This window comes from Phalacrocorax aristotelis, chromosome 24 (genome assembly GCF_949628215.1).
Source record: "Phalacrocorax aristotelis chromosome 24, bGulAri2.1, whole genome shotgun sequence".
Classification (NCBI taxonomy): Eukaryota; Metazoa; Chordata; class Aves; order Suliformes; family Phalacrocoracidae; genus Phalacrocorax; species Phalacrocorax aristotelis.
The window spans coordinates 6,936,929-6,958,541 of record NC_134299.1 but is presented as its reverse complement, the minus strand read 5'-3'; the positions used below and the strand labels follow the sequence as shown (position 1 = coordinate 6,958,541).

Genomic DNA, 21,613 nt, shown 5'->3' with positions numbered 1-21,613 from the left:
TTTAGGCAGCAGCTCTGCCAGTGCTGTTCCTCAACACCCCTGTGTTATTTTAATCTCTCCCGAGTTCTGGAGATGCCTCCTTCCCTGTCTCAGAGGCCCTTCTACACAATCTACAGCAATTTATTTTCTTTAAGCTCAATATAAAAGGTAAAAAATTCTGGGGTATGAACAGGACTACAGGAGGAACTGGAGACATGAGTAACAGTCCAGGTACTGGGAATTATGGCCAGTGATTGATACAGAGGTGCCTTTTGTTAGCAGGCACTGGCAGCTCCCAGTGAGATGGAGGAACTCTGCTATCCAGACCCAGGAGAGCTGATGGATTGAGGATGGCAGGAGCCCTGGTGGTCTGCTCCGCACAGGGCTCAGCTGCCTTGTTTTACTAAGATGTCAGACAGGTCCTCTCTGCCCTCCAGCTTCAGATTCTGAGAATATAAAAGAAAAGCTAAGTTTTACAAAGTCAGACTCTTCCCCTCTGAGGCTGAAGGCCTGGCATTAAAAAAAAAAAAAAACATAGGAGGAAGGTTCAGAACGGCCCCTTCAGTCACCACCAGTGCACGCAAGACCAAGGCTTCCCACCAGCAGTTGCTCTGGAGTCTGAAATGCTCACAGTGTTTCACGCAAACACCACTGAGCAACAACGTGCTCATCCCTCTGCTGCCAGACCCAAGGACTAGAAAGGACAGACAGCAGTTAGGCTGGAAATGCTACAAGTTCTTAACCATGGGCTGCCAGTCCTGGTGCACCAGCCTGATTTATGTTCACTCTAAGCATGAAACAGGGCCTTAGAGCCACATCAGCACTTCTTAACTTGGTGTAGCAAGAAAAGGGTCCTGCTCCCGGTGCTTTTCACTGCGCGTTTCACCCGCTGCTCCTCCCATGTCCCCCGCACGCGTGCTGCACTTACCTTCTCATTTGCCAAATGCAAGAGGCAGGCGAAGGCTATGGGGACAGAGAGATTGCTTGCCATCGCAGAAGGCAGCCTACAAAAGAGAAGGGAGGAGGTTAGGATGGCCAGAGCCTACCTAAACCTGATGGACGGAGCATGCCTGCAAGGACCAGGTCACCAAAGATTAGCTCTTCTTTCCCAGCGATCTGGTTTTCTCTGTCTTTCTCCTCCCGCTAGCAAAGAATTGGCCAAGCTGAATGCAACCTGTAGCTGCCTCAAGCAAACCTGGGGAGCAAGAGTTTTTCCCCCATCAGGGTTCAGTTATCAGGTCATAATAGGCACAGGAGGGATCAGCATTTACCCAAGCTTAGCTGAAGTCTGCCCCCATCTTCAGTCCACCCTTTTTTAGGGCCTCTCTACCTGTGAAACAGTTCCTTTGTGATGTCGCTGAAGACCACCTCGCCTGTTACCGTTGAGATGTCCTCTTCCTCTTCATCCTCCACCTATTTAGCAAAAATAGACAGACACTGCTCAGATTTTGCTCCCCAGTACTTAGCCTTGAGTTCAGAGAAAAACCACTGCGAGTTACACTCAGCCTGTCCTTACCAGCCATCCCCTGGGAGCAAGACTACCAGAAAGGAATTGCTGCTAAACTGCCCAAGACTGTCTCCGCAAGAGTTAAGCTCAGTTACCCGCAGGGCATTCTTATCCTTGGGCCTGCTGAGGCATCTGACTCCCCCTGCACTCACCTCTGCCGCTGTTTCTTTCTTCTGTCCATCGACCAAGAGGTCCCACATCTCTTCCTTCAACCTCTTCATGTCCATTTTCTTGGCTGTCTTGGCATACTGAATTGCTGTCTTCTTGACCTGAGGAAAAGAAGGCTAGGGTTAGCTGAGAGCAACTGAGCAGAAGCAGCAGCACTATCCTCACTCAGGAGCACAGGAACAATCAAAACATGGTTCTCCATGGGAACAAAATGTTTGATTTTTAATTGCTTTCTCTTATGCAAGGGCTTATCTGGGAATAAGGTGTCCAGCAGCAAACCCAGGAGATCCTGCACCAGGGAACATGCTGTCAGGACCTCTAACCACCAAGGTAGAATCACAGAATGCCCTGAGCTGGAAGGGACCCACAAGGACCATCGAGTCCAGCTCCTGTCCCTGCACAGGACACCCCAAATTCACACCGTGTCTCCGAGGGCCTTGTCCAAGCACTTGCTGAACATCACCAGGCTGGTGCCATGATGCATCCCTGGGGAGCCTGTTCCAGGGCTCCACCACCCTCGGGGGAAAGAACCTTCTCCTAATGCCCAGCCTAACTCTCCCCTGGCACATCTCCCTGCCATTCCCTCGGCCCCTGGCGTTGGTCACCAGAGAGCAGAGACCAGCCCTGCCCCTCCTCCTCCCCTTGGGAGGGAGCTGCAGAGTGCCATGAGGGCTGCCCTCGGCCCCCTCTGCTCCAGCTGAACAAACCCAGGGACTTCAGCCGCTCCTCGTACGGTTTCCCCTCTAAACCCTTCCCCAACTCCGTGGCCTCCTCTGGACACTCTCCAGTAGCTTTATACCCTCAATGTCCTGCGGTGCCCAACGCTGCCCACAGCGCTCGAGGTGAGGCCGCCCCAGCGCGGGGCAGAGCGGGACAATCCCCTCCCTCGCCCGGCTGCGATGCTGGGCCTGATACAGGTATTGAGAGGCTTTGCTCCAGACCTGGCCAGCAAGCAGTTCACAGCTTGGTGACAATACGAATCCTTACCTTCTCGGGCTCAGCAATGAGGTTCAGCTCTCCGTACACCGTGATATCGACATTGCCAGCAATCCTGTTAAGCTCAGCCTCTTGACCCTCACAGTGGGCAGTAAGGTTGAACTCCCCAGTCTGGCCCATGAATTGAACAGGGTCGTTATCATCATCACTGTCTGCAGCCTGATCGAGAAGAGATACAGCAGTGAGGCCACCCAGAGCCATCTTTGAGAAGCCAGAGATGTCCTGTGCTGAGATAACAAAAGCCTCTCAGGAAGGTGGTGATACTCGCTCACCTTCCCCATGGAACATGTTCTTACTGAGCATCTCCCCACGGCGCTTAGGCTGGGCTAAGGCTAAACCCAAGGAAGATCTAGAGTGCAGAATATCAAATGACTGTTCTACATGGAAAGATAATAGAGACGAAGGCTCTCCTGCCAGTATGGGACCAGCCAAGACTTTTCACAAACATGCTCAGGAGGCAGCACTGGCCTGGCAGAAAGCTGAAGCTTTAGAAGAAATACACTTCAGCGGGAACTCGGAACAGCTGGGAGCAAACCTCACTGTGTAGAGATGACTGCAGAGGTGAACAATGGCATTTATGCCTACCTTAGGGCACAGGTGTACAGAAAAGGCTGGAACGGAGTTTCTGCAGCAAACTGACTGGCAAACACCAAAGGCAGAGAGTTTAGCGGATGCTGTTAGAGTGAGGGGCCAGGGGTGGGCGCAGAGACTCCTGCAGCTCTCTCACTATCTGCAGCTCCAATTCTTTTTCATTAGTAATTAATTCTGGACACAGATTCTGCCTAAATTATTCCCATCACATATCAAACATTGGCAACAGAAGGAAATTTTCTTGTTCCAGTTACCTGCAATGCAGGGCAGAAATCAGAGGTGTCGTTGGGGTTGTTGTAATCGTACTCTCCGATCTCATCCTCGTGATTCAACAAGCTGTCTGGCTCAAGCATCCTGCAGAGCTACAGAGACAAAACTAGGGGTCAGGAAAGGAAAAACTCTTAAATACTTCCCCAAGCAACGCCTGCACCTTGTTCCTTCATCACCTCCCCTTTTCCCAGGCTCTTCCTCCTCGCATACCAGCTCTCCAGCAAGCCCCTGGTAAAGCACAACAGCGAAGCCCAGCTGCTTCGGCATCAACAAGTGGGTTGGTTCAGTGAGAGACGCGCTAGCCCGCCTCCAGCCCCGAGGAGAGTCCCAAGGCACTTCAGGTTTGGTGAAGAGCAGTTTTGTGCGTGGAATCATTGCCAACAAGCTTTTAGAGAAGACTCTTACCTTAACAGCTGGTTTGAGGAACAGCTGGAGAATGTTGTTAAGGTCATAGTTGAAGTCTGCGGGAAGAGTGGTGCTCTTCACGTTCTGGCTTTCCAGAATGGATTTGGCTAGAGTTATAGATGCCTGGAGAATGTGGTAAATACCATTAGTCACGAGCTATTCACTACTGGGAAGATTAATGTGCAAGCTAGTGCTTTGAACACAGGTCTTTGTCTGAAAGGGGGCAAGCTCTGAGATGCCTCCAAAGAGGAGTTTCACACTGGTCCAGTCAGTTGGCCCAGTGGCTTCTGCACAGCATCTTTATTCCTAAGGTGACCTGGAGTCAGGAGACCCTGCACCAAGGAACATGCGTGATGCCGGGTTTACAGAGCCGGTTTCACAGAGCCATTTGCAGATGGCAGTTCCAAGACATACCGGTACAGCAAAAGAGAGAGTGGAAAGAGGCAGGAACTCAGCACGTACCTTGGTCTTACGGAAATATGTCTCAAAGTTGATATTCTCATCAAAGTTAATTTCAAATGCTTTCTTTGAACTCCTTTTTTTCTTGGTCTCTTTCTCAGAGTCAGCAGCTATTGCAGAAAGGAAGGGAGCCGTCAGTGCTTTGTGACAGAGTAAGGCTCACTCCTAACTTGAGCATCTGCTCCACACACAAGGGTCACCTGCAAGGACTTCTTTTGTTACAGGAAAGCAATAGGTGTTGTTCCCAGCTTCATGTTTTAAAGAGATCAGTATCTTTTTACAGAAGCAGAAAGTGTAATTTAATCTTCAGGTTTTATGCAGAAGGTGGGAAACAACAGCAGGAGCTGTATTACTGCTAGTATCTCCTTTTGCTGCAGTGAGAGATGCCCCCTCAACTTTGAGCATCCTCAACCCAAACAAGAGAAAATATGTTAGACACCAAAGGATCCACATGTGACCAAGAGCTTGCCTGGTGCCTGAACTCAGTACTGCTTCCCACCTGGCTAGAGAAGAGCCACGCAGGCTTGTCCCCTTCTTAACTGTCCCTACTTTGTGACTCAGACGCCACCCATCTCCAAAGGTAAGGCAGGACCTGGCAGTAGCTGCACCTGTAGGGCAAGAGCCGCCGCCTCTAAATACGTACGTTTGTGTCGAGGTCTGAAACGCCAGTGCTCTGGGCCAGCCCACATCGACAGAGTTCGGGGACTGAAGTAGGAGTATTCCCCTCGTTTCATGGAGAGATGAAGGCACATGGTCCTGATGTCTCCCGCTTCAAGAGGAACTGCATCAATGCTGGAAAGAGCACACATGCTGCTCAGTTAAATCATTCCTTTGGCACACACCGGGCCTGAGCGTGCATTTAATATCCAGATCAGCTCTGTACAGACACCGTCCGCTCCCTCTGCCGGCACGCGTGCAGGACTCCTGCTCTTCAATGAGTGAACGGCACTGTCTGGAGTCCGCGAGGCTGCTGCAAAAACAGCATTGGATTTGCCAAAGGGCAGGCTGGAAACTGGGCAGCAGGGTGAGCAGGCAAGCAATCACCCTGGGGCAACGTGACCATACAGAAAGCTCCTCTGGGAGGGTAGAGATATTACTGTAATGCATTCCTGGATGTATCTGAAACTTGAGCAGAAAGCAAGCTATAGCCAGATGGGAAACGTGTACACAGTAAACTAGATTCCTCAGACTGCTGCCAGAGGTTGTCACTTGCTATCGAAGCACAGCTATATATTTTCAGTGACTACTCACCTCTTGCTCTTGTGGACTGTTCCAAAGGAGTTGAGGTTTTCTGTGAATTCCCCAATCTTGTCTACTACTGCACTCCTGGGGGAGTTGGAATTGAAGTCGTCACCTGGGAAGGTGGGAACGCAGTCCTCCACATCGCTGTCTATCTCCGCATTGATATCGAACACTTGGTCGCTCTTCTTAAATTTATCCAACAGGGCTGACACTGACTGCAGGAGAAAGCGCTCAGGAAAAAAACTGCAGGACACCAGCGGCCCTGCAGCGCAACATCCCATTGCCCTGTGTATCTTGGAGATTGCTTTGGAGGTGACGACAGAATACAGCTCGAGTATCCCACCCAGCACAGAGCTAACGAACATACCTCACTGTGGGATTCAGCATCCCACTTTGTAAACTGGAAACCAGCCAGCGAAGAGCAGATGGGGCGTTTTTCGATGCACGGCGCTAGCAGGGCTAGAGACAAGGAGAGCAAGGGGGAGAGATGTGATATAGGATGAAACAACCAGTACCTAAAACAAGCGCCAGGGATTAAGTCATTCTTAAAGCCACATATGTAGGCAGCCCTTCTTGCTTGTAGGACACTAGGGCTCACCGCAAAAGCGGTTGGACTCATTTCTCAGCAAGAAGGGAGAGTTGAATTTCTACCCTAACTCAAGGATGGCCGTAACGCTGGAAATCTTAGAGCAGCGGGGTTTGGTAGTGCGTACAGGCTCAAAACACTCTAAGGTCAGTCCTTAACCTGGAACACACTAATCTCAGTTGCTGCATGGCTCAGACCATGCATATGTGCTGTGTGACAGACCTCCCGGAGGTTAAGCCACACGTAGTGATCTAAAACCTGCAAAGTTGAGGCCAGCAACCAGCCTCAACTTGAGCAGAATCAGAGCAACGGTGCCACAGGGTAGCCAAGCAGGAAACAAAAGCTGAGACTAAAATGAGCACGCCTGGGAGGTGAAAAGGATCGGAAGGTCTGGATGGGTCCCTTTACCGTTACTGGCACTCACACTTTAGGTCTGGCACTTTCACAGGATCCAAGTTTGGCAGCGTGAGTGTCTCTGAAGAAGGGAGAGGCACGATCTTCGAGTCAAAGAGGAGCTCACTGTGGCAGCTTTGGGTACGCAGCCCAGTGAGGAAAACGCCAGCTGTGCTGCATTCATCAAAAGATGTGGCTGTTTTCTGGAACATGGGATCAATCTGCAGGTACGGAATGAAGCAGAGAATCAAGGAATGGAGTAGATGGAGGGGGTGAAGCAGGTCTCTGCACTCTGCAGGGAGAATGACCCTCACATCTTTTTCAGCGAGGAGAGTGCTTGCACAGCTGCCTCGCACAGGAGTATACGTGACTAGGAACAATCCTGCTATAATAGCAGAACTCAGACGTGCGCGTGAATGTTAGAGCCCAAGAGAGGAATGCACAATAAGGAAAACAATAGAGATGAAAAAGATCAAGTGACATCTCCTTTCCCCCACCAGAACACAGCTGCTACAGCAGCCCCCCTCCACCCACCTCGCATCTGCGATTAGCCTCCGACACATTGATGTTATCCAAGTTCTGCTCGATGGTTTTGAATGAGTGCTTTTTCTTTTTCTTAACTGTCTTGACAGCCTCAGAAACTGCACTGTCTTCTGAAAGGGAAAGAACAACAAGTTATACCTAGAAAACTCCCCTAAAAGTATCCCTACAGAGGGATAGCACAACTTTTACTTCAGTTTGTGTGACAAACACACAAAAACCCTGTGGGCACGAAGTTACCCAATTAGGTATCTATTAGCATGAACCACCAACGTTTGTTTTTATTGACTCTATTTTATCTTAACAGCACATTTTCGATTCAAAGCAAAGGACAGCAAAGAGTGGGGCGTTTGATTCTTACTCTTTCTGATTAGGCTACCTTTGGTTTGTATTCAAATCTGATGGGCCAAATCGTTGAATACAGGATTGAGCAACAGATTCAGGTTCTCATCTCAACCCTCCCTGCTCAAGCACCCAGGCAAACTGATTGGGTATTTCCCAGCCCTTGAGAAAATGAAGTTAGCGGTACTCTCACAGATGTACAAAGCGCTTCAAAATTCCCGGGTGCTGCGTAGGTACGCTGACATTTCTCTTACGTGCAGGTGGAACAGTAACGGTTTAACAGAAAATGGGTGAATGGCACACCTCCTTCTTGGCTGTCCGCGTTTTTGGTAGGTGCTGACTCCTTGCCTAAGCCTCCAAGAACCCTGTAGGTATCTGTATGGACCGCATCCACGCGCATGGCGTAAATCTTCGCGCTGGCATCAAGCGTGCCAGCTGCTATCTGACAGGAGGAACAAAGGATGCGATGTTTAGTTAGAAATGAAAACGCCTCATCTAGAAGATGCAAATGCAGAAGACAAGCTGGGGACCTGAATTTCTGAATGCTCGGTATTACAAGTAAAATTGTGAACTGGAAAAGGATTTATCCTGAAACCTACCGCAGACCTAGGCGCACAGCAGGGGTCAAGATGCGTCCTTCCAGACAGAGCCTAGAATTTGCTTTAGCAGATCTTTTGGAAAGGATCTCATAGAAAAATACTTAAAAAGTTGCCAAGATTAAGCAATGGGGAGAATCCAAAAGATGCAGATTTGCATCTGCCAAGAGAACTCTCTCCTCCACCTCTCCTTCATGCCTTCTTTTGGGTCATCCTCTTGGCATCATTCTATTTTCCCAAATTAGGAAGACAGAAGAGGTGAACTGCAGGAGATGCCAAGTGCCCTTTTTGATCACAGACCTCCCCCGGGAAGGTAAACGACCACCCAGTGAAAACCTGTGCACTGTTTCCTATCCCTTCCTCAGTTTCATCAACCAAAAGACAGCTAGCTCAGGGGTTTCTGGAGGCCATGTTCAAAAGCTCTGCCATGTGTTCATTCACCCAAGAATTCAGTTCTCCCTCCTAGCATCAGTGAACTATCATAGCAAGTAAGTCCTTGCCCAGGCAAGTTCTTACTCTGATCCATCCCGGACCAAAATTAGTCTGGGAGTTAGCCACACTTGCTTCCTTTCTCTTCCAGCCTTGTTTTGTTACTGGTTGTAACACCTGGAATTTAACTCACGAGTCTTACTTTTAAACAAGCTCTCCTTTTGAAGGACCATAACTGAAAAAAATCAGCCTTTAATTTCGGTGGTACAAAAGAATTCAGCGCTGTAAGCTTCTGTGAAAAGTGGCTGTGCTGCCTCTACCAGGTATCGTTAGTAGAAGTAACCAGCTCAGGCTTATGGTTCAGCACTATTTAAGGTTTGCTATGGACTAAATCTTAGGTTAAATGCCAGTCAGAGACAAAGCACCACCATGACCAGGCAGCGACTCCTCTCACCTGGAAGTTGGTCCCTTCAGAGTCCTTCTGTTTCAGGATCTCGGTCATATAGTCTATCAGGTGTAAGCCAAAGGCATTCTTCGTGGTGATTTTCTGAAACAAAGCACAGCTCAGAACTAATCCCCTGGAAAATGACACCTGTCAAAACTGTCTGAGCCCTCATATTTACAGCAAGACTGAGGGGATATGGTCAGTGCCACGTCCTACTTTGTTACTGTTTTGAACTCGAACCAACAGAGTGCCTTGGCAGCCCAGAGGGTCAACCGTGCCCTGGGGGGCATCGAGCCCTGCATCGCAGCCGGGCGAGGGAGGGGATTGTCCCGCTCTGCCCCGCGCTGGGGCGGCCTCACCTCGAGCGCTGTGGGCAGCGTTGGGCACCGCAGGACATTGAGGGTATAAAGCTACTGGAGAGTGTCCAGAGGAGGCCGCGGAGTTGGGGAAGGGTTTAGAGGGGAAACTGTACGAGGAGCGGCTGAAGTCCCTGGGTTTGTTCAGCTGGAGCAGAGGGGGCCGAGGGCAGCCTCATGGCGCTCTGCAGCTCCCTCCCAAGGGGAGGAGGAGGGGCAGGGCTGGTCCCTGCTCTCTGGTGACCAACGCCAGGGGCCGAGGGAACGGCAGGGAGATGTGCCAGGGGAGAGTTAGGCTGGGCATTAGGAGAAGGTTCTTCCCCCAGAGGGTGGTGGAGCCCTGGAACAGGCTCCCTAGGGAGGCATCATGGCACCAGCCTGGTGATGTTCAGCAAATGCTTGGACAAGGCCCTCAGAGACACGGTGTGAATTTGGGGTGTCCTGTGCAGGGACAGGAGCTGGACTCGATGGTCCTTGTGGGTCGCTTCCTGCTCAGGACATTCTGTGATTCTGCTGCTGGGAAGGCAGCAACAGAGGCCCAGACCTGGCCATGACTTGGATCAGAGACATGGGCTGGAGGGCTTGGAAGAAGAATAACCATGTATCCATGGCTCAAGGAGTTTAAAATCCCTGCCAGCCTTACCAGGGGGAGGTGGTGTAAGAGGGGCCAGGATCACAGAATCATTAAGGTTGGAAAAGACCTCAAGGATCATCAAGTCCAACTCCCAACCCAACCCCCCCAGGCCTCCTAAACCATGTCCCCAAGTGCCACGGCTACATGTTGTTTGAACCCCCCCAGGGATGGTGACTCCCCCATCTCTCTGGGCAGCCTGTGCCAGGGCCTGAACACGCTGGCAGGGAAGACAATTTCCCTCATCTCCAACCTAAACCTCCCCTGACGCAGCTTGAGGCCGTTCCCTCTTGCCCTGTCACTGGTGACTTTTGGAGCAGAGACCAGCCCCCCCCCCACTGCAGCCCCTCTCAGGCAGCTGCAGAGAGCGAGAAGGGCTCCCCTCAGCCCCCTCTTCTCCAGGCTAAACCCCCCCAGCCCCCTCAGCCGCCCCCCAGCACACTTGTGCTCCAGACCCTGCCCCAGCCCCGCTGCCCTTCTCTGGACACGCTCCAGCCCCTCAAGGCCCTTCTTGTTCCGAGGGGCCCAAACCTGAGCCCAGCATTCGAGGTGGGGCCTCCCCAGGGCCGAGCACAGGGGCCCCATCCCTGCCCGGCTCCTGCTGGCCACACCAGTGCTGACACAAGCCCGGAGGCTGGTGGCCTCCTTGGCCACCCGGGCACTGCTGGCTCATGCCCAGCCGCTGTCAGCCAGCACCCCCAGGGCCTCCTCCCCGGGGCCGCCGACTCACGTTCTCGGTGGAGAGCTTGATACAGGTGCAGTAGTGCTCCGAGATCTGGCTGTTGGTCCATGTCGGCATAGCCGGCTGCCATGTCTCCGCCTGCCTGCGGGAGACATGGTGGTTCGGGAACCCTCCTCCGCGCACCCCCGCCCCATCCCTCCCTGCAGTTCCGCCCAACGGGCCCGGCCGTACCTGGGCGCGGGTGAAGCGCGGCCCAGCGGCGAGTCGGTACTGCCGAACTGGACGTCGGCGACCCTGGAGCGCCGGCGTTGCCTCCTCTCCTGCTCATCGTCGTTCCCGTGGCACTCGGCCAGCACGGGGGTGCCGGCGCTGCCGAGGGCCCGCGGGGCCGGGGAGGCGGCGGGCGGCTGGCGGGGAGTCACGGCACTCATCCTCGCGGCGGGGCCGGGCCGGGCCTTGCCGCCTCAGCCTCCACCGCCGGCCCCGCCCACCACCTCCCCTACGGACCAATCGACGGGCGGTTTGACGGGACGGCCACCAATGGAACGTGCGCCGCTTCGCCCCGCCCCATGGGGGTTTGAATTGCCGCGCGCGCGCACAACGGCCGTCGCGGGAGGCGGTCGCGGTTCTTGTCGGCGGCGGCCGGTCGCCTTCCCGCCTCGTCGGCCCCGCGTCGTGTCCTGAGGGCTTCCTACCATCAACACCACCACCCATCGCCGCCGGTGGTGCCCGGGGTCCCCTCTCGCACCGGCGGAGGGGAGGTCAGCCGCGGGCAAAGCCCGCCTCGGAGGGGGAAGACCCGCGAGAGCCGACCTGCTTAGGTACTGACACCCCCCCTCGGCCGCTGTCTGCTTTTCGGTGGCCCCCACGGTCATGGCTCCTCCGTTTGCCTCTCGTTGTCTCCCGGAGCCCCTGTCTGTGTGGAAGTTCCCCTAGGGCCGACTGCCTGACCCGTCAGTTTGCTCTGCAGCCCCCCTGCCTCGAGCACTTCTGGTGGTCCCTCAGCTGCCCTGTGTGCTGCTTGGTGCTCCCCGCAGCCCCCTGGGCTTGTTCCGTGCACCCCAGGGCCCTCCTGGTGCCTTTTGGTCTGTCTTATAAGCCTTCAGTGCCTTCAGTGCCCTCTCTAGAGCCCTCTCTTCTTCAGCATTTTGTGGGCTCATGGATATACCAGAGGTTTGGCAGGGAGTCCTATAAGCCCTGTGTGCCCTGGAGCCCTCTCTCCTTCAGCACTTCATGGGATTCTGGGTGCACCAGGACGCTGCAGGGAGGCTTTGGGCCTTACAGTCTCAGGTAGGGCAGCACCCAGCATCTCAGCTGTCAGCCCCGTGTGGGGGGCTAGCAGACTGCACAGGGCATCCACCCTGGCTTCAGTTCTGTGTCCTGCCTGTAACACGGCATCTTCCCTCCCAGTCTGGCCCAGGAAGGGCGATCCGAGAGCAGGAGCAAGTTGCAGCTATTGCTTTCACTACAGTGCTGGAGACAGGCTGGGCAGCAGGGAGCCAATAGTGTCTCCTAAACTTGATCCCTCTCCTCTTGGTTTGACCCAAGGCAGCCTACGTTTGTGTGCAGGACTCTGAGCTCAGGAAGGTTCTCCCATATCTCTGCCTCAGCTTTTTCACCCATCTCCCCAGTTCTCAGCAGATAGGCCAGCTTATCTGTATTTCTTTGGTTTCTAGCAGGGAAGGTTTGCTTGGGAAAGCTGTTGCTCCATAGATTTCCTTATCCCAGCAGAGCGGTGGCCTGGTGCACCTGATTCCAGCAGTCCTGCCTACAGCACAGTGCCTGGGCTGTGGGCAGAGGAGACGCACTGCTTGCTTCAGCATGGAGAGCAGTCTGGGCCGAGGGCTGAGCCAAGGCTGCATAATGGGGGAAAAAAAGCTGCCTGTTTTATTTTTGTAGCGTGTCCTGTGCTGTAGAAGCGTTGGCAAAACGTTAGATGGCCTGGACCAGTGCCTGCTTCCACCATCATCCTGACCCCACAGCTGATGGGAAGAGCAGCTTCTCCAGTGCCACTACCTGGACAAGAAGCTTTTCCAGCCCTACCAGCCGACATGCCCCCAGGGGTGTGAAGCAGCAGCTGCCCCAGTCCTTGGGGGATTTAGGTACTGGGGACTGTGACATCACTGCGGTTTGATGTCTGAGTTCTTCCTGACTGCAAAGTGCTCTTCCAGCCTGAACCACTGGATGGGGCAGGAGGAAAAGATGTGTTTTGATCTGAACCACATTCCTGGGGAACAGCAATTGGGAAAGATGCTGTGCTCCCTGCTGAGCCAACCCTGGCAGCACCCCCCCTCCCCCACTCCCCACACAGAGCGGCCAAGGGATCGCTGTGCCATTAGCTAGTGTCTGTGCTGACTCCGGCCACCCCAAAAATGGCAAAAGAATAAACTTCTGGAGACTGACGTCTTCTCGTAAGCACAGCTCAAGCACCCTGGAGGCCCAGGGTGCTTCTAAAAGCCGCAAGAGACTAAGTGACTTGGGGGCAGGGAGCAAAACCTCTTTTGTCCCAAAATAAGTCAGGGCCTGACCAAAGCGGTCTGGCCCCTTTCCTCAGCTGCTCCAGTTGGGCCAGACTAAACTGGAGAGGCTGCAAAACCCAGGTTATGCTTTGTGATGTGGCTTTCTGTAAGCAAAAGCCTCATAACGACGCTTTTAATGACTGTTGCAAACAAATCAATATCTCCAGCTATACATCCAAAATGAATGAGGCTGAAGGAACTATGAAGGTTTTTAACGTCCAAATAAATTACTCCTGCTGTGGCAATAGCTATGTGTGGAGCATTTGATTATTCCCAGCCATTAGTGATGCTGGCGAGGACAGAAATATTCATGCTCTGTATTTAACTGGAAATTAAGAGAATGTATCATTTGGTGACAGGAACTTTTACAAATGGCTTCTCCCCATTCGGTCAGCTCCCCAGCTAATAAATCACTGGCAGAACTTTGGGAAACTTGATTTACAACTCAGACCTGCCGGTGGGTGTTTGCCAGAGGATGCGTTCCTGAAAATCCCCCGGTAGATGGGGGTGTGCTGGTATTCTGGATGCTAGAGGCTCATTTAAGGTTTGCTTTGGGAGCTGGGAAGAATGACTTATGAGGGAAAGCCGGCTGTCCGCCCACCAGGCAGCAACTGCTGCCTGCTCTGCTCCCGGTACTTTTCCACCTGTCTGCTTGCACCGTGCCAGGGCTGCGGGAAGCTTTGGGGTGACACTGAACATGGGGGATGTCTCCTAGCTGCAGGCAAGTGCTGGAAGCGGGTGGGAAGTTTAGGAGAAGAGTTGGAAACAGGGGAGCGGTCCTGTGTGACTGCTGCAGCTGCCTCGACAGACTTGAAACCTTGTTGGTCACGTCCACAGGACTGCTGAGCTGCTTGGTGGGTCCTGGGGTGGGATTTGCTGACCGCTCCAGTCCCACAACATGGGTAGCATAGCAACGGGGATCTTCCCCAGCTGCAAGGCTTAAAAATAGAGCCAGGGAGTGTTGAACTCTCAGCCTTCTGGGCTACTGGGACTTCTGCCCCACTCGAGATCAGATCATGGCTGGACTTGGTGGGCACTTGCCCATGATGATGGGGCTGCTGGAGGTTTGGTTTCTGCATGTGTCGGGGGTGCTTCAGCTTCTGGGAACCCTGCTACAGCGGTTGAGACTGTTGATGCCACCCAACAGTCTCAAGCGTGGTCTCCTCTTGTTGAACTGGTGCACCCCTCAGTAAATGACCTGTAAACTAAAGACTAGCTGGTAATTTCTGTGGGCTGGAGCAGGTGCATTTATTAACCCACTGGTACTATTTTTATGCAAACAACTGTAGCTCATCTCAGTAATACAAGGTGATTTAATACCTGCTCGGCTGCTGACAGTGTCTAGGAAGGTGCTTGGTTTTGGTTTTCAGTGCAGGTCCTTTTTGCAGACAGATACTCTGGGGTCAGCCTCTCCATCTGATTTTCCCTTCCAGAGTGTGCTGTCTGCTTCCAGCCTTGCTCGTCATTGCTGCAGAGCTACTTGTGGTCACGCTCGTACCTCGGGGCACAAGGAAGAGGTTGAAATCTCAGATGAGGTAAATGGTTTGATTTCTCTAAGGTCTTACTAGGAAGGCCCATTCCCAAGCAGCCTTCACAGTATCCCATACTGCAGGGGTCGGAAGGGACCTCTGGAGATCACCCCGTCCCACCCCTGCTTGAGCAGGCACCCCCAGAGCAGGGGCACAGGACCGCGTCCAGGCGGGGTGTGAATGTCTCCAGGGAAGGGACCCCACAGCCTCTCTGGGCAGCCTGTGCCCCTGCTCTGGCACCCACACAGGGAAGGGGTTTGTCCTCATGTTCAGGGGGAACTTCCCGTGTTCCAGCTTGTGCCCGTTGCCCCTTGGCCTGTCGTTGGGCACCACTGAAAAGAGTCTGGCCCCATCCTCTTGACCCTTTAGATATTTATAAGCATTGATAAGATCCCCCCATAGTCTTCTCTTCTCCAGGCTGAACAAGCCCAGGTGTCTCAGCCTTTCCTCACAAGAGAGATGTGCCAGCCCCCTGACCATCTCCGTAGCTCTCCCCTGGACTCTCCCCAGTAGTTTCCCATCTTTCTTGAACTGTGAGGCCCAGAACTGGATGCAGCACTCCAGATGTGGCCGCACTAGGGTGGAGTAGATGGGGAGGATGACCTCTCTCGCCCTGCTGGCCACACTCCTTTTAATGCAGCCCAGGACACCATTGGCCTTAGAATCATAGAATCATAGAATTGTTAAGGTTGGAAAAGGCACTTAAGATCATTGAGTCCAACCGCCAACCTATCACTGCCAAGTCCAGCCCTAAACCATCTCCTCAAGCACCACGTCTACCCTTTTTTTAAATACCTCCAGGGATGGAGACTCCACCACCTCCCTGGGCAGCCTGTGCCAATGTTTGATAACCCTTTCGGTGAAGAAGTTTTTCCTAATATCCAACCTAAACCTGCCCTGATGCAGTTTGAGGCCGTTTCCTCTCATCCTGTCACTGGTGACTTGGGAGCAGAGACCAGCCCCCCCCCCACTCCAGCCCCTCTCAGGCAGCTGCAGAGAGCGAGAAGGGCTCCCCTCAGCCCCCTCTTCTCCAGGCTAAACCCCCCCAGCTCCCTCAGCCGCCCCCCAGCACACTTGTGCTCCAGACCCTGCCCCAGCCCCGCTGCCCTTCTCTGGACACGCTCCAGCCCCTCAAGGCCCTTCTTGTCCCGAGGGGCCCAAACCTGAGCCCAGCATTCGCGGTGGGGCCTCGCCAGGGCCGAGCACAGGGGCCCCATCCCTGCCCGGCTCCTGCTGGCCACACCAGTGCTGACACAAGCCCGGGGGCTGGTGGCCTCCTTGGCCACCTGGGCACTGCTGGCTCATGCCCAGCCGGCTGTCAGCCAGCACCCCCAGGGCCTTCTCCGCCGGGCACTTCCCAGCCCCTCTGCCCCAGGCCTGGAGCGCTGCCTGGGGTTGGTGTGACCCAAGGGCAGGACCTGGCACTTGGCCTTGTTGAATCTCATACCGTTGATGAGGCCCAACGATCCAGCCTGTCCGGGTCCCTCTGAGGGCCTCCCTGCCCTCCAGCAGAACAACACTTCCACCCAGCTTGGTGTCATCTGCCCTTTCTGGCCCCAAGGGCACGGTGCTGGCTCAGGGTCACCTCGCTGCCCCCCAGCACCCCCAGGGCCTTCCCAGCACAGCTGCTCTCCAGCAGGTCCCCCCCAGCCTGTGCTGGTGCGGGGGGTTGTTCCTCCCCAGGGGCAGGACCTTGCACTTGCTCTTGTTGAATTCCATGAGGTTCCCCTGGGCCCCGCTCTCCAGCCTGGCCAGGGCTCGCTGGGTGGCAGCACAGGTGTATCAGCTGCTTCTCCCAGCGTGGTATCGTCAGCAAACTTGCTGAGGGTCTTCCTGCGCCCTGGCCCTGCGTGACATCTGAAGAGGCTGTAACACAGGTTGCACTGACACAGCCTGGATTTTTCTTCCCCTTATCAGCACGGGAAGCTCAGCATGGGAAGGACCTGGAGGAAGCCGCTGTGCGAAGGACAATCCCGTGGGGTTTCAGAGCTCAGGATGGCCCCACTGACTTGTCCCTTTGCTCTTTGGCAATCGACTGGCTCGTTTGCGATGAGCAGTGATGATCTGACCATTTGTACTCTCATTTCTTGTGTTTTACTGCCAGGTAAAGCACTTGTACTATAAAATCCAGGACTTCAAAGACCCTGTAATGACTGCAAAATGAAATATAAAAATAACTCCTCAAGTGCAGCTATGTATAAATCATCGGTAGCACGGCCACAGCACGGGCTCGCGCTTCCAGCTGAGGGAAAGTCCTCAAGGTCCCGACAGAGCGATCAAGAAAAGATTGTGGAGTTGAAAGCAGATGAGGGACATGATGAGCTGTAAATCCTCTGGAGCCGTTGGGGCCGACAGTAGCAAGACAAGACTGTGCCTCTCCCCAGCTTTGTTCCGGCTGCGCCCACGCAAGGTCTCGCGTTGTTCTTGGTGACTTTCCCTTACAAGCAAAGGGAAGAGAAATGGGCAGGCTGGTCCAGACGCAACTGCCAGCCTGCAGCCCCTGAGAATTACACTGGAAATCACTTCTGACTGTGGGAGCCTGCTGCAGAGATGCTAGATGGACTGGCTGGGTCGGTGGCTTGTTGATTCAGTTCAATTTATTTTGTCATTTAGGACTCTTAGCATTTTGAAATGATCATTTCAAACGAGGTTGGTGCTTGTGAATGAGGGGCTTGCAGCAGAGCTGAGCTCCCGCGGCTCTGGCTGCGTGGGGGATTGGAGGGTGGGACTGGTGTACACACGGGACCTGAATCCAAGAGGGCAAACTCAGTGATTCCCCACATCCCAGGGGAAATCGGTGCGACTCTGAGGCCTTGCGCAGCCTGCCGGTGTTTTCAGAGGTGCCAAGGCCTTTGAGGGTGCTGCGGGTGCCCTGTGTGGGGAGGAGAGGGAGACGGTTCGCAGAGCGGGACAGCTTGCTTTGCCACGCTTCTCTGCACAGAGCGTGAGTGAAGTCCTCGGGGAGGATTTTGTTGACAGATCTTAAAAGCGTCTCAGACTAGAGCTGCTCTGGAGAATGTTGTCTCCATTCTCTGCGTGCTTCATCCCTTGGGCATGCTGAGTGACTCGGAAGACCCTGGAGATATGCCCAGTGTGCCTCTGCCGCCAGTTCTGTGGCCTGTTTTTTTTGTGCTGCTGATCGAATCCCAGTGTGAGTAGCGGCTGCCGCTGCTGTCTGGGTGCCGAACAGCGGGCGGCGGGGAGGGTTTGGAGGGGAGAGGTTGTAATGCTGACAACCTTAGTGCTGCAAGACAAAAACCTTAACACAAACCCATCTAATGGGCTCGCCTCACTGGAGGGTTACTGCTACGGCGCAGCTGGGACGTGGACGTCGGTCACACCTTTCAGGGACGCACATCTCGGCGAAGGGCAGCAGGGCAGGCTTTTGGGGGGGGTGGCCTGAAGTCACGCATGATTTTTCTCTTCCTCTGTGAAGGCTGTGAGATACCAGAAGTGTCACCCAAGGAGGGCCCGCTCCTTTTTGGGGTATGGATTCCTAAATTCCTCAATTTAAATGCAAATTCAGAGCCGCTTGATTATGCCATGCATCAGAGAAGCTTTTGGACAGTGAACAGCTTGTAATAATCAGCTACACATCCCTCAATACAGATATTATCTGCTGTTGCGATATGGCTGCGTACCTCTGCAGAAAGCAGAGTGGTTCAGAACGACCCTCCTTTTCCCTCTTTCTCCTTTTGCCTCCGTTGAAAATTGCTCTCATTAGCTCCTTGTGCCGTCCAGGTTGATTAAAAAGGTTTCAATCTGCTTTGCGATAACAGGAATAATGTTTTTGGAGGTGCTTTGCATGCTAATGCTCTTCTGAGCCTGAAATGCTGCTGTTCAGAACGCCTGCAGCTTCAGGAAGGGCTTGTATTTCTTCTTGATGCCTTGGTCTTCTGGAACCAGAATATTTTTTGTTGGGAGGCTTATAATTGCCTGGCTTATAACTTCCTTGTAGGAAAAGGGAAGGGGGAAAGCAGGAGCGGGGTGGCACAGCTGTGGGTGTGTTAGCTGTGGCCCACGGGAAGCTCATCCTGGTTGGGATCTCCGTCCTGGGATATCTTCCAGGATGAAGCCCTGATCTTGTGTAGTGAGAGCACGGGTCACATCAGGCATTCCTAGAGCCTTCTGTGACACACTTCCCTGCCCATCAAATTAGTAATTGACTTTTAATCAAGCCCATTACAGTTTTCGCTACACTTGAGCATCCTATTTAAGCAATCATCACTCTCACCTGCTCCCTTCCTTTCCTTAGGAGCTTCTCAGGTATTTGCATCTCGCCAATCCAAAGGCATGTCCTTTTGACTTGGTTACTTGGCACCAAGAATAGCCAAACTGTGGTTTAATCTCATTTCACGCTTGCAACAACCGGACAGGGTTGATTTTTGAATCGCTGCTGCAGGTTCTCAAATCTTTCATTAGCTAATGCTTGATTCATTTAGTTCAGTAATAAAAAGTAATTGCTTGTCTAAACAACCAGACACCGCTTCTCCGTGGCCTGTAATTCTCTACCAAGCAGCCCTGTTTGGGGCGGGGAAACCAAAATCTGCTGCAGTCTGCACAGAAACTGAAGTGGGGAGCTTGTGAACTCCAATGAAGAGCTTGGAGAATCCACTTTCCCCCGTTTCCTCCGCTTTAAACTCAAGTTGTTTCTCTTGGAGCTCCAGCGATCCAACAGACTGGTGCTATGGAAACCCCAGTTCACGCACTGGTACATAGCTGCAAGCAATTAACCATCTTTAATTTTCATTTTCTGGGGATATTTTTGACTTGGGTATTAAGCAAACATTTATGCAAAACACCGTGGAATCCATAAATGTTAATTAAGTTGAACTTGTGTCTTTGCCATAGCAGATGAGCAGACTGATGGGTTCACCGAAGTCCGCGAAACTTGCTGTGATGGCTGAGAGCAGCTCTGAAAAGACGCAACCCCGCAAGGGACAACAAGGCCCTGCTCTTGGGGTGTCGCCCTTAGCCGTGCTCCTGCTTTCACCTGGGGTGCCTTGTCTCGACCAGATGCAGAGCCAGGTTTCGCCCCCCGAGGGACACGGGCGGGTTTTGCAGGCACGGTGGCAACCCCGCGAGTGTGCCGTGCTTGGCGTGCGAGGGTCCCGGGGCACGCGGCGAGTGGCGACGGCCTCGCCTTGGGAAGGAGGATGAGGAGAAGAGCTCTGCCGTACTTCACCAGGCTGCCAATGCAGGGAACAATCCCTTTATCTGTCCCTCCCCTTCTTTGTAAAACCACCACCTTAAATTCTCCCCAGAGCCTCAGCCCTGCCCCAAACCCACCAGGAAGCTCTTGATTTTGGGGGTTTTCATAGCAGATTGCAGCTGGAGGAAATGTGCAAACTGGGATGAACTAGGGCGTGAGGCATTTGGATTGCCCTGTACCATTTCTGCAGGGGACTGCTGTGGCTGATGAGTATTTTTAATAACCAATAAGCACATTCTCATCGCTTTTATCTAGTGTGTGTGCGTGTAGGTGCATTTAGGAACAGGTATGAGCCCTTCTGGGAAAGGTGATACATTGAGGCTGATAAATAAAATGACCCCTTGTTTGGGTTTGATGTGCTGAATCCTGCTGTAAAGTGGGATCTGCTCTTGGGTTCTCGCTGCGGGGAAGATTGGCTGGAAGCAGATGCCTACATAAAATGCAGCACATGACATTGTTTATTCCTTCTCTCCCTTTTGCATGATAAAATAACCCATGAAAATAAATAACAAGAGCTTAATGGGCACATGGGACGGAGCCTTTGGCAGCGATGCCAATCAGCTGTGCCTCGGCAATGCTCCTCTAATTAAAACCTGCAAATTACAGCCGGCTGGAGCTGATTGCAAGGGCTGGCTGGGTTGGGGGCTTTGCTCTGGGAGGTGAAGCGTGGCTGGTTGCTCCTCACATGCCCGCTTTATCTCCCGTCAGGATGGTGAGGCCTTGGAAAGGCAAGGACTGTGGTGTCCCAGTGCCTGTCCCAGCAGAGCGGTGGGGTTTGGGAAGCCCGCGCCAGAAAGCGGAGCCAAGTAAGTGTGTTAGCTGCTTCGTCAAGGGAATAGCTCCGTGTTGCGGCCAGCTGAATAGGTGGAAATGCTGGCGCTGAGGAGTGATCCTCGACTCACACGTCTGCTTCAGCTCCGCGAAGGGGGGCGGGTGGCCCTGAGTCCTGCCCGCGTTCGAGGAGCGATGCGAGCCTCTCTCGTGCTTTGGGAATCGGTGACGTGCGGCTGGTCCCAGCCTTGTGGATGGCTGAGTTTTGGGGATTATGCTTTCTCCTGCTGAGGTTTTGATGTTTCAGAGCACACCCCTCGCACCGAAGGTCCCCCCAAACCGCCTTTCACCCCTCTTTTTGCCTAGTTTTGGCTTTGCCGTGTTTCACCGCTTCTCCTCCCACTCCCACCAAGCCACCAGTTGCTGCCTCTCATCGTTGCGGGCTCATTAATGGGTTGCAATGTAATCTCACAAAAGAAATATTTATTTATGAAAATCCATTTAAACAAACCCAACAATCAGAGAGACCGTTTTGGGGAGGAGGGTTGGACTTTTCCTCTATAGAGATGCTACTATAGGAAGAACTTCACACAAATCTCCTATCAGCTGCCCCAAATACCAAACCCCAGGCGCGCGTCACGGCCCATCCTGTCCCCTTTCTCCCCTCCTGGCCTCAACGGTATCATATTGCACAGAATTGGGAGCCTTTTTGTCTGGGATGGAAAGTTTAAGGGCAGAGACACCCGAGAGTAATTTCTCACCCTCAGCTGCTCTTGGGGCTCACTGTCCCTTCTCCAGGGCGCTGCGATTGCTGCGTTTAGCTGATGAGTGTGATTTAGCTTCCAGCGGAGGTGGTATTTTGGGTGGATACGCCACAGAAAAAGAGGCTATTTCCATATTAAACTTTGCATTACAAGAGCTGTATTAATTATTCAGTTGGAGACCGGTTTTATTGGGGCAGGGTG

At 53.3% G+C, this 21,613-nt stretch overlaps 2 protein-coding genes and 1 long non-coding RNA gene across 5 annotated transcripts in view; 1 reads left to right on the top strand and 2 right to left on the bottom strand.

Moving 5' to 3' along the window:
* Nucleotides 1–99: 99 nt before the first annotated feature.
* NCAPH (non-SMC condensin I complex subunit H) lies at nt 100–11,105 on the bottom strand. 2 transcript variants are annotated; one of them, XM_075074529.1, is made up of 17 exons: nt 10,849–11,105; nt 10,666–10,759; nt 8,958–9,050; nt 7,782–7,920; nt 7,131–7,249; nt 6,628–6,817; nt 5,985–6,076; nt 5,627–5,832; nt 5,019–5,167; nt 4,379–4,485; nt 3,917–4,039; nt 3,496–3,603; nt 2,642–2,809; nt 1,639–1,755; nt 1,310–1,392; nt 908–983; nt 100–425 (listed from the first exon to the last, which is right to left on the bottom strand). In XM_075074529.1, the coding sequence occupies exons 1-17, from the start codon at nt 11,046–11,048 to the stop codon at nt 366–368; spliced, it is 2,124 nt and encodes a 707-aa protein (XP_074930630.1). In that variant the 5' UTR covers nt 11,049–11,105; the 3' UTR covers nt 100–365. The 2 variants fall into 2 exon arrangements, with proteins under 2 accessions (XP_074930630.1, XP_074930631.1); XM_075074530.1 differs by having other exon boundaries at nt 7,131–7,246.
* Nucleotides 11,106–11,201: 96 nt separating this feature from the next.
* Nucleotides 11,202–19,145, top strand: LOC142048033 (uncharacterized). Of its 2 annotated transcripts, XR_012657366.1 has the most exons (4): nt 11,224–11,438; nt 12,517–12,719; nt 14,570–14,671; nt 16,770–19,145. It is a non-coding gene; the product is annotated as an uncharacterized LOC142048033 (long non-coding RNA). The 2 variants fall into 2 exon arrangements; XR_012657364.1 differs by lacking the exons at nt 14,570–14,671; nt 16,770–19,145 and having other exon boundaries at nt 11,202–11,438; nt 12,517–13,381.
* Nucleotides 14,538–21,613, bottom strand: part of TACR1 (tachykinin receptor 1) — a 26,996-nt gene continuing 19,920 nt past the window's right edge. The window contains exon 5 of the mRNA XM_075074534.1: nt 14,538–14,634. Coding sequence (XP_074930635.1) covers nt 14,613–14,634 — 22 coding nt within the window. The 3' untranslated portion in view covers nt 14,538–14,612. The remainder of the gene's footprint in view (nt 14,635–21,613) is intronic.